The sequence below is a fragment of the Schistocerca piceifrons genome, chromosome 2, assembly GCF_021461385.2.
Source record: "Schistocerca piceifrons isolate TAMUIC-IGC-003096 chromosome 2, iqSchPice1.1, whole genome shotgun sequence".
Classification (NCBI taxonomy): Eukaryota; Metazoa; Arthropoda; class Insecta; order Orthoptera; family Acrididae; genus Schistocerca; species Schistocerca piceifrons.
Genome location: NC_060139.1, coordinates 796,669,293 through 796,681,704, shown reverse-complemented (window position 1 = coordinate 796,681,704; position 12,412 = coordinate 796,669,293). Strand labels below are relative to the sequence as shown.

At 39.7% G+C, this 12,412-nt stretch overlaps 1 protein-coding gene and 1 non-coding gene across 2 annotated transcripts in view; both read left to right on the top strand.

Annotated features, from left to right (window-relative positions):
- LOC124774744 (protein split ends-like) overlaps nt 1-12,412 on the top strand; it is a 369,929-nt gene that overhangs the window by 315,240 nt on the left and 42,277 nt on the right. Inside the window, exons 16-18 of the mRNA XM_047249505.1 lie at nt 2,308-2,460; nt 3,883-3,984; nt 7,911-8,061. Of these exons, the coding sequence (XP_047105461.1) occupies nt 2,308-2,460; nt 3,883-3,984; nt 7,911-8,061 (406 nt within the window). The remainder of the gene's footprint in view (nt 1-2,307; nt 2,461-3,882; nt 3,985-7,910; nt 8,062-12,412) is intronic.
- LOC124778181 lies at nt 539-624 on the top strand. The gene has a single exon (XR_007015885.1). It is a non-coding gene; the product is annotated as a U4atac minor spliceosomal RNA (small nuclear RNA).

The following is a 12,412-nucleotide window of genomic DNA, read 5'->3' as shown; positions in this document are numbered from 1 at the left end:
TGTTATCTACATGATAAACATAATTAATAAGTAGGGATTCTACCAAGGAAGGTGTAGGTTTTAATGGATGGGTAAGCAATAGTATTGACAGAGATCTTGAATACAATACAATACAATACAATACAATATAATGCATGACAAGGTAAATATACAGACAGCTTCAAGACATAAACATGTTGAATATGCTGCCATGATCAATGTCATTTGATCTTTCTGGTCAGGATTTTTAATTTGGAGTTGATACTGGTACAGAATCACACATTTGCATCTTTCTTCTTTAATCTCTTATTAGGTAAGGTTACACAAGGCATGATTCTCACCTCACCAGGAAAGTAAGGGCAAATTGTGTGGGCTAATATCAAGAAACTTAAGTGTTAAAATACCAGTAGCGATAGAGCAGCACCTTTTTTAGGGCTAAGGAAGGCAGGGAGAAACCATGTTTCAAGAGAGGTTGGGACTGAAACAACAATTGCTATTTGCAACAGGGTTGTATAAAATTCTAGACATAGAGAATCGTCTTTCCTCTTCCAAATCACTCATCATTCTTGTCTGGGAGAGCAAAATGCCCAATGAACGTCTAGTGAGGGCATTGCTGCTAACACCCCCCCATCATTCTTTGAATAATGTACACTGTTTCATAACATTCCTGTAAACAAACCGTAACAGACCTTAGATGCAACAAATAGATAACTCAACATGTTATGCCTTTCTTGCAACAAACTGTTGAGACAGGGAGTTCCACCTTTTGTATAGTAAAATAATGACCAATGGGAATTATGTCATTTTTTGGACAAAATGAATGAGAGTGTCTATTTTTGTTTTGTTTTGCCACAAAATAGTGCATGTAACTGCAGACACCTCTGCAATGGAGCTACCCCCTTTCTGCAGCAAACCCTTCAGTTCTAGAATGACCCAGATGGGCAAAATCTGAGAATCAGCTTGTGGGTGGACACAGAAGCCAGTTTCTTATGCCAAATGCTCACTCAGTATTAATATGCTTTTCAGAATTTATCTACTTCTGCATGTTACATTGTGGTTGTGTGATGTACAAGTAATTGAAGGGATCAATGGACTTGAAGCTTTCTTTGTAATCAAAAGCCACTTACAAAAATTTCATTCAGTCATTGATATATTTTTGCAGCCATTTTCTTATAAGAACACAACAGTTGGGTGTTGAAACCACAGTGTTTGAACCTCCAAGTGTTATTGAATGAACTGTAACAAGTTGAATTGCTTTTGCTCATCCCATTATGATAAAAGTCTGTTAAATATTGGTAGATGGATTCCAAACAGTTTGACTCCCAAACTTAAACAGTTGTGGCAATGTTGAGAAGTAGTGATTTTTTGATTTACAAACTAATGACTTCCTTGGAAGGCCTATCCCTGAGGACAAAATGTGAATCCATGGATAAATTAGCAAAATCTTGGACCACAAGATGATTAAAAATAAAACTATTGTAACATCTTAAGCTCTTCTTTAAGCTGCTACCAATTCATAGTGATGTGTGTTGCCGATTGAAGGGTTCATTTGGCAGCATGACAATGAAGGATTCTGTATTGCCCGTGCAACAATTGTGATAACTTGACAACCTGATTTTTAATGTTTCTTTGGATAAACACATGATGTGAACTTGCCTGAAACTTTCTTCTATAAGCTCAGGTTTGTGAAATCACCTTGTGGGGGGAAATGTGTGCCAGGCAGCAGGTGAAGAAATGAATTTATAAACAGAATTATTTTTTTGTAAAAAACACTGTAGAACTTGAATCATAGAGGATGATAAAGACTGTATAGAAAAACGATAATTTATATTATTGTGGTCCAGTAAGCACAGTTTATGAATGTAATGTTTTCATGTGATGCAGTCACACAGTTACTAGCTACATCATTGTAGGTGTGGAGGACTTTGGGAGTAGAAACTGAGTCGTATTGTTTGAGTTATCATTGTCTTGTTGCTCGTCATCTTAAATCTGCTAAGGTCTGTAGCTGTTTGATAGTTTCATGTATTTTTGCAAATGTTAATCTTATATAAATCTTTGCCACACTTTCCCAATATGATGCAATAATTCAGTAGTGTATCGGAAGATTGTTGAGCAGTATGTTTCTCTTTATCATTTTCCACCTTAATCTGTGTTATAAAACTTTTTGTGTCTATTTATTCAGAAAAGCCTTCTGTTTAAACAATTATCTGCCACAGAAAAAGATAGATGCTTTGCTCCCAATTATTGTTTGTCTTTGCACATTGTTAATTAGTACAAAACTGCTGATAGTAAAAGGAACAAGATTATAATTCTGCATCCGTCTTCTAGGTGCCACTTACCCATCATGGGAAACCAGTAATAGATGGCTCAAAAGTGGAAGAATCAATGACAAGCTGCATTGTAGTTCCGAGTGTCAGCCCTCAGTCACGAGGACAAGTTATGCAAGCCGGGATTCCTGTTCCTGCTTATGAAGCATCTCTCGTGAGTTTTTAATGCTTAATATCTTTTGTAAATGCATGATAGCCCAAGTATTGTGTAATCTATTTTCTTCTAAGAATCACAATTATAATAAGTCCATCATAATTTTCTTGTAACTGTACAAAGGAAAATTCAGTTGAGGAAATTAACAAATATGAGTCACAATTGCTGACCAGTACTTACCTTTAAGGGTGAAATTTGTGGTAATGCTGATGAACTCCCATGAAAGTGATATCTTTGTCTATCCTCACCCTCATTACAAATGGGTCCCTCTCATCCTGGGATCTGAGTGATGTGTCCTTCCTTTTTACCCTTCCCCAAACTATGCCTCTTTCCCCCCTGAGGAAGGAACTGATAGCTCAGAAAGCTAACAGAATGTCATCACTACTTGTGTCTGTGTTTATTAGCAACACTAAACATGTCTCTTCCTGAAGGTAAGTAATGATTGGCAGTTTTCTTATCATCCAATTTTCAGTTCATGGTTATTTCATTGTAAAGTAACTAAATAAGAGCTACTGCGTAGGTAATGTTCACTAAACTTTAGTGTATAGAAAGCTTTTGTCCATACGACAACGTCAGTTGAGTGACTGAAATAGCAGTTCTTAAATTAAATGAGCAACCTTTCCTATGCCATTTCTGTGATCATCATCATCATCATCATCATCATCATTATCATTACTATAATTACTGCTATTAGTAGTCATATTATTATCTGCTTGCTTGACACTTTCATTGCATCTTGATGTTGCCTCGTCCACAACCTTTGTCAGAACTATAGTGACCAAATAGGTCCTTGACATGGATTGTATATTTTAGGAGATAAACAGCAGCATACTCTTAGAGATTGTCCTTATTGCTTGGAGTGTGATGTTTTTCTGATTGTCTAACAGTACAAGAGATTAACAATAACATACAGTTTGTTCATTTAGGAGTGACATAAAAGGAGTTCCTTCAGAAATTAACCGGAATTTGTCATTTATTGTTATGATAGTAATTTCAACTAACACTTAATGGTGGCTTTTATTTCTGCTGTGTTTGCATTTCTTTTCTATAACTTTTCTGCCTGGGGCTGGCAAGGGGAAGACAAAAGCTTTTACTCGGTCATCTCATTCTTAAACATTGACTTCACTTTTTTGTTGTTTTGTGTAGGCACTTTCTTCTGTTTTGACAGAGAATAGCAGTTGTCGTGTCTTGTGCACATCTTTTTTTGACATGTGCGAATTGTATTGGGAAAGATATTTAGCTTAAATAATCAGCGTCAGTGTTAGTGAAAATCCAGTAACTGCAGTACTTTCTTCTGAAAATTGTATCTCAATATATAATTAACCATGAAATCTGTGAGAGATGCAAATTGAATGTGAGGACAGCCCCAGGCAGACAAGGCTCGCTTAGGCTACTAACGTGGTTGTGGGTTGTGTGTGGCAGCATGCGGGCTCGGCAGGGGTGGTAGCTGAGTTGCTTCCCAACCCTCAGTTTGTCGTCACTCGGCATCACAGCCCCCCACCCGCACACCAACATGGTGGACAGGTAATATATGTGTTGAGAGTGTTGAAGCTTAGCTTTGCTGTGCTTTGCTTTGTATTTGCATGGAAACTGTGAACTTATAGCATGAAAATGATAATTTTATCTTTCGTCATCAACATGTTCTGGAACTACTTTTCTTAGGGGCTGCTGTAGATAAGTAAGGGGTGCCTGAATTTCTTTTCTTTGTAGCTTCTGTTAAGTGATAGTTCCTTTGCTGTGTTTATTATGAACTTCTGTTCGATATTGTACAAGAATGGAGAGAGAGATAAGATATGCGGTAGACAGGTAGGGTGTTTTTTTGTGTGTGTGTGTGTGTGTGTGTGTGTGGGGGGGGGGGGGGGGGGGGTGGAGGTCGGGACGGGGGCAAATTTCAGTTAATTAAAATGGAAAAAATTAAATATCTTCATTATACATGGTTACTTACATCTAACGAATGCATCTTCTGCAATATTAGTAAAAAATTTCCACTTATGTTTCATTTAAACTCCTTGTCATATTTTCTAACATGAGAATATGAAATACATGAAAACATTTTCTAGTAGAATGAAGCCTTCATTGCAGATTATCTCCTTGAAGCAAACATATTTCTTAGACAGATCACAGCTTCTTCCCCATCTAAATTTCTCCAGTGCCGGTGCTCCCTGTCTAACATCATCTTGTTGACTCTAAAACGATCAAATTCCTTGATTCATTTCTTCATGTTGTAAGAATCATTGTGGTTGTAAGGTGTAGAAAAACCTAATTTAAGGAACAGTGGTTCAGATTAGCATGTCTGGCCACCGATATTGAGGTTTATGTGGTTTCGCTGTAAATCGCTCAAGGTAAATGCCAGGATGGCTCCTTCAGAAAAGATATGTCCAATTTGCTTTTACAATCTGAGATTGTTACATCTCTTGAGACAGCATTATCAATGGTATGTTAAATTCTAATCTTCTTTTCTTTACTGTACCTCCCTGAATGTTAGAACACTTAAATAACCAAAAGTAGTAATTGTCTTTGTTGTGTAACTTATTATTTTGTTTCCATCCTGATTGCATTTAGCAACTTCCTTTTTCATCATGGAAGTCTTTGTTGCTGTATACAATGGAACATGTACTGCATAATTTGCTGTCAGTTGTTACAAAAAGTGACTGGCATATTGTCATTGTTGTAGTGCTCAACAGTTTTTCACTGACTCATGAAACTAGTGGATGGAGTGTGTTGTTGCTGTACAGACTGCGTTAGTGAAAATCATGAAATTCCTCAACTTTTCGCAACCCTGTATAGCAAGTTCATGGACATACAAATTTGCTTTGACTTGCCTTCAACTACCAACAAGTGAAGTGGAAAATTTATGTATAAAGAGATGCTTTGAAATCCCTATTTGCCCACTCTGTTGTACGTTTTCCATGTTTTCTCTAAATTACTTTGTTTAAACATCAGGATGGATCATCCAAAAATCACAGTAGACACCTCTCTAGCTTTTATTAAATTGAACCAGAGCTCTGTACTAAGAAAGTTGGGATGTTAGTGAGTTTCTTTGACCTAATCATCCAGATTGTCCTGGATTTAGTGATACTACGAGGAGCGTTCAGTAAGTAATGCAGTACTTTTTTTCTCTGCCAATTGCAGTTGAAAAAATTAGGAATTTTTTGTGGTACATTGTGGTATATTCCCTCTTTAGCCCCTATAGTTAATGAAGTTGCGATAGGTGACGGCGCCATACATAGCCTTCAAAATAACATTTGTAGCGGTAGTGTATTCCAGGTAGAGAGCTGTCATTGAATTTCATGTGTCAGGAAACCAGAGCATCACAGATATTCAGAGGCACTTGCAGAATGGCTACAGTGACCTGGTTGTGAACAAAAGCACATTGTGCTGTTGGGCGGGGCATCTATCATCGCAACAAGGTCGCACAGTCACACAAATGTGCCCAATCTCCCTTGGGTCAGCCAGTCGCACACAGCTGTGACTTCTACAGTGTTGGAACATTTGGACACTCGCATCTTAGGTGATAAACATATCACAATCATACGTCTCACCACACAGCTGGACATCTGTGTTGGTAGTGTTGACATACTTGTCCACGAGTTGATGTACTCAAAGGTCAGTGCCCACTGGGTTCATCACCACTTAAAAGAAGACCATAAAAAGCAATGAAGGACTATCTGTAAGGAACTGCTGCTCATTATGAAGCCAGTCGTGACAGTTTTTTGTTGAACATCGTCAGAGGTGTTGAAACATGGGTTCATACTTTGAACTGGAAACAAATGAGCAATCCACGGAGTGGCGCCATACCACCCGTACTCTGAATAAAAAGTTCAAAGCTGTACATGCAACCGGTAAAATGATGGTGACAGTATCCTGGGTCTCTGAAGGGCTTATTTTGTGTGATGTCCTCCATCATGGTGCAATGTTCAGCTCTGAAGTGTATTGTGCTACCCCCAGGAAATTGAAGAAATGACTTCAGCATGTTTGTCACCCCAAAAATGCAAATGAACTTCTACTTCTCCATGACAACGTAAGGCCTTACGTAAGTCTGCACACCTGAGAGAAGCTCACAAACTGTAGCTCAGTTCTCTCACCTTCCAACTTTCATATGTCTGGCTCAGTGAAGGATGCAGTACACGGGAGGCAGTATGTGGATGATTTGAAGGTTATTGATGCAGCAAAACATTGGCTCTGATGTCGACCTGTAGACTGGTGCCATGCAAGCATACAGCTCACCCCCATCCTCCCTCTAGTAAGGTGGCTTCTGGCCTTCACATTGTACAGAGCTTGTGTTGAAAAATGGGGTTTTGTAACCAGAAGAGTGGGGAATAATATGGTGTATTGGAATCCTGGATAAAACTAACCTGCTTTCAGAAGAAAATATGTTGCATTACTTTTTGAACGCCACTTGTGTCTATAAACTGGATTCCAAAAAATGTCACTCTAGGAAGTGTGCTTAGCAGAGTTTGACTCAGTTGCACAATGTGTCTTACGATTTCATCACCAACAAGCATGAACCCCTAATCTTCTTGTACCTTTGTGCTATTTTATTATTACTCCAGTAGCATTTCTGCATTGTTAGTAGAATATTTTTTCCAATTTAATGAATGATTTTAAAAGTTATTTTTTAAGGTTAAAAATATTGTAATATTTAAAACTAATATAAAATTGGAAGGTAATGTTGTAGGTTCACTTCTACATTTTAAGTGTTTTCTTTTAATGACAGACATTTTAGTTTCTGAAGCATGCATGTTTAGCAGCCCAGTGTATAATCTCTGTCATATAATCTTGTTACACCACTGAAAGATGCCCTTCATTTCCGATTCCACCCCGTATCATTATCTGAGATACTTCTTCTTGAACTGTTGCTGGGTTTCTTTCATTATCCTAAAAAAGACAAACACTGTCCAGATAGGCCTTGAAGGCCCAACAGTACTGACTTGCCACTGTGTCATCCTCAGCCCTATCCTCCTGTTACGTACATAATTCTGATGTCACCATCAGCTCTGTTTACAACAGTGAAACAATATTACTGTGGGAAAGAATTGACACCACATATAAACCAGTTAAGCATTCCATCTTATATAACCACTGTGAATATTTTCATAGCAACAGTTACAATTTTTAAATTGCGTACTGCGGTGTGTTCTACAGTAGTCAATTTTTTTATAGATTTCGTACCAAATGCTGTAGTTACCTGCCTAAGAGATTCTCACATATTTTGGATGTAACCTTTTTATGTGGTTAGGATATTTTATGATACAAGTTTACATTCGTAATTTTATGTAGTTTTCAAAGTACAAAGTATTATTGCTATGAAATGGCTTATTGCATATATCATAATAAAAATATTAGCATGTTTGTACTTTGCATGTGATAGATTAGAAAATGCTGTAAGGATATGAATGTCATTAGATAGTAATAAATTCATTTTTAAGCATTAACATTTTTGTTGGCAGGGGGAGGTTGTGCAACATGTGCCTTTTCCACATCACATTCGCTCAGCTGCAACACATGATTTGCATTATGTGCACCCACAAATCATGTACCAACAATTTCTGCGTGCGCAGGAAGCTCTTGGTGGACACATACCTTACCATATCCCAGCAGGTGAGATTACTTTTTAATTAACAAGTTTCCGTATACCTTGCATGCAGAAAGCAAATTTAACATGTAACTAGGTGGTGTTTTTCCACACATAGTTCTTTGAAATTCTATTTTGATCTGAATAAATATGAGGCTGGTATTAATATGATGACTGTGTAATTTGAAATAAAGCTATTAGAAGCCAGTATTTAATGTCAAGAGTTTTGCAATTCCAAAAGCTATAAATCCAGCACTTTGTAAATAAGTTGATAAAATACTGAAAAAGTCTCAGTTTTAGTTTTACAGTGCTATCAATGAAAATAATATGTGGCTGATAGCCAGAGTGGTCAGGCGAAATTGGTCTGCCAGATCCCATGTTTTTGTTCGAAGCAGCTGTGTAGTTTTCAGAACAAAACAAATTTTTCATGTTCCTACAGAACTTGAAAATTTCTGTTAACCATGTAGCTCTTGTTTTCATGGAAGAGTTAATCTGTGAATGAAAAGTTGGAATAATTAACACTTAAACATGTCAGAATAAAACTAAAATTCAACTTAATAGTTATTTGTAGTTGGTTAAAGCAGTTATTTGGAACAGGAATTGAACATAATGCAAATCTCTTTTTTTGGGGTAGGGGGCAATATTTGAATCTGATATCAAATTCAGTATAAATTAATTACGAGGGCAGTTCAATAAGTAATGCAACACATTTTTTTTCTGAAACAGGGGTTGTTTTATTCAGCATTGAAATACACCAGGTTATTCCCCAATCTTTTAGCTACACAACACTATTTTTCAACGTAATCTCCATTCAATGCTACGGCCTTACGCCACCTTGAAATGAGGGCCTGTATGCCTGCATGGTACCATTCCACTGGTCGATGTCAGAGCCAGCGTCGTACTGCATCAATAACTTCTTCATCATCCGCGTAGTGCCTCCCACGGATTGCGTCCTTCATTGGGCCAAACATATGGAAATCCGACGGTGCGAGATCGGGGCTGTAGGGTGCATGAAGAAGAACAGTCCACTGAACTGAAGTTTTGTGAGCTGCTCTCGGGTGCGAAGACTTGTGTGAGGTCTTGCGTTGTCATGAAGAAGGAGAAGTTCGATCAGATTTTTGTGCCTACGAACACGCTGAAGTCATTTCTTCAATTTCTGAAGAGTAGCACAATACACTTCAGAGTTGATCGTTTGACCATGGGGAAGGACATCGAACAGAATAACCCCTTCAGCGTCCCAGAAGACTGTAACCATGACTTTACCGGCTGAGGGTATGGCTTTAAACTTTTTCTTGGTAGGGGAGTGGGTGTGGCGCCACTCCATTGATTGCCGTTTTGTTTCAGGTTTGAAGTGATGAACCCATGTTTCATCGCCTGTAACAATCTTTGACAAGAAATTGTCACCCTCAGCCACATGACGAGCAAGCAATTCCGCACAGATGGTTCTCCTTTGCTCTTTATGGTGTTCGGTTAGACAACGAGGGACCCAGTGGGAACAAACCTTTGAATATCCCAACTGGTGAACAATTGTGACAGCATTACCAACAGAGATGTCAAGTTGAGCACTGAGTTGTTTGATGGTGATCCGTCGATCATCTCGAACGAGTATGTTCGCACGCTCCGCCATGCAGGAGTCACAGCTGTGCACGGCCGGCCCGCACGTGGGAGATCAGACAGTCTTGCTTGACCTTGCGCCGATGATGACACACGCTTTGCCCAACGACTCACCATGCTTTTGTCCACTGCCAGATCACCGTAGACATTCTGCAAGCGCCTATGAATATCTGAGATGCCCTGGTTTTCTGCCAAAAGAAACTCAATCACTGCCCGTTGTTTGCAACGCACATCCGTTACAGACGCCATTTTAACAGCTCCGTACAGTGCTGCCACCTGTCGGAAGTCAATGAAACTATACGAGACGAAGTGGAAATGTTTGAAAATATTCCACAAGAAATTTCTGGTTTTTTCAACTAAAATTGGCCGAGAAAAAAAATGTGTTGCATTACTTATTGAACTGCCCTCGTAATTAACTATGGTAACAGAAACACCCTTTGGCGTCTGGAGCTAGAATACACATATGGCCATTCCTTGCCTGTCGTAAGAGGCAACTAATAGGACTCTTTTTATTTGGTCATGTTTTTACCTTGCTATTTTAACTGTTGTTTGGCGTTCTGAAGGTTTTTGCTATTTTCTCTTTCTTTTTTTACAGTTTTCCCCTCACCTTTTTTCCTTTTTAAATTGTGGTCACAATTTTTGGGTTTGACCTCCACTTTCCAGATTTTACAGAAGTGTGGCCCATTTGAGGAAGGGTGCCTTAAGCAACATTCAACAGATTTGTACCTGGCATATGCGGAGAAAAATATCTTCATAGATGTCTACCACGACCTAATTCAGACACACGTGCCCAGCAGCAGCAGCTGACATCAGCGTTCTCACTGGCGACGTCGTTCACCTGGAAGAGCAGCGAATCAGGCATACCACTTCGATATACACAGCTCTTCAGTGCCAAATTCTGATGTCCTCCACGATGAACATCAGACCTCAGATTCTGAATTTTACTGTCCAGTTCTTTATCTGAAATGCCGAACAAAGAAGCAAGTTGGGGAAGTGCTTTGCATTTGGAGATGCAGTTTTTATAATATGGGAATGTAGGACCCATAACGAACGTCTTTTGGTGAAATTCTTAAACTAGTTTAACTGTGTTATTTATTTGTCCAATCCATCTTCACAGACTGCTGCTGAATTTACACAGCTGATTACTTTCACGCGAGACAAAACACCATGAGTATGCCTGCGAAATGACTTCTCATGTGGATGTGCATGCCCAGTAGAATATGTATGTGGGATTTGTGCCACGTTGTCAGTGAGTGAAAAGGTACAGGCACAAGTGCGAAAAATAATTCTTGGAATTCTAGCATCGTGTTGCATAATCATGTCACGGGAACTTGCAACTTGTGCCACACCTCATTGGCTACACGTGCTAGGCACAAGTCCAAGTGACAAATCCCTCATTTTGAATGTAGCTTTACTGTGGTGCTTTAACTCTTCACTGTGCACTGTTACCTTTTGCACCTGCTAATGGAGTGAATCTATGTTTGCACTCAAAATCCAGCACGGTAGCCAGTCCGTCGTGGAGGGGTTGTCATGTACCCTGGGTTGTAGCCCCCAGACAATGTAGGGATCACATTGCAGATGCCTGATCAGTAACCTCCCTGTGTCAGCCTAGGAGTATGTATCTACCCACTTCAGGGCACCAGGATTCCAAGCAATGGCTGCTGTGCCAGGTGCCTTTTGCCTTGGTGGGATAGTGCCCATGGGGAGAGCCTTCGATCAGAGTGAGTGTCATTGGGGCAGATGGCCAGCAATGAAATGAATCAAACTTAGTGGTGGCCATACCAATGTGGTCATCTCAGCAGTCAGGAACAGTGATTTTAATGCAGAGGTTTACAATCCTATGGCATTTCTGTCTTTGACCATGCCTCAAGACAAGAGCCAGGTAAGGAGGATTGGAGTGGACAGTTTGCATAATTCTTGGTGTGTTTCCAAAACTAATGGTGAATCTTTCATTACAACGATCAGTTTTGGGGGTTGCAGCAATAGAGAAGGTGAGAAATGGGTGTTTGCTGATCAAAACATCGCACACTGACCAATCACGGGGGCACGTAAGGCCTTTGTCAAGGTAGAAGATATACTAGTCACCATTTCTCTTCATAACAACCTAATAGAATTCAAGGTATTACCTTTCGTTGGGCCCTAATGCTACAAACTGATGAAGAGCTGCGTACTAATCTGGCGCAACATGGAGTCCATTTTATTCACCACATCCAGAGGGGACCCAAGGATAATAGAGTGAACACTGGAGCTTTTATTGTAGCCTTCAAAGGCAACATTTTGCCAGAAAGGGCTGAGGTCATGGTCAATAGATATGATTTCAGGCCTTATTTCCCTCCTCCCTGATGAGATGTTTTAAGTGCCAAACGTTCAGACACTTGTCCTCCTGCTGTTCTAATAAGGCTATCTGTAGGGCATGTGGACGGGCGTCCCAAGAGGGCAGTCCTTGTCACCAACACCCTCAGTGTGTCAACTTTATGGAACTGCACCCCCCTCGTTCGCTGCAGTGCTCAGTGTTCAAGACAGAGAAGACAATTCAAAAGTATAAAAAGCTTGACCACCTGTCTCATCAAGATGCAAAGAACTTCATGCGAACTGAAATGATCTTAAATTTTGTGACTGTTATGTCGCAGTCCAGAGCTCACGTGATGACAAGGTCTCGCAGACACCTCCCGGCCCTGGTCATATTCTAGGGGCTGCCCTACAGGTGGGGGAGGGAATGTCAGCTCCCTTGCTCCCTACAACTATAGCACTGGTGGTTCCCAC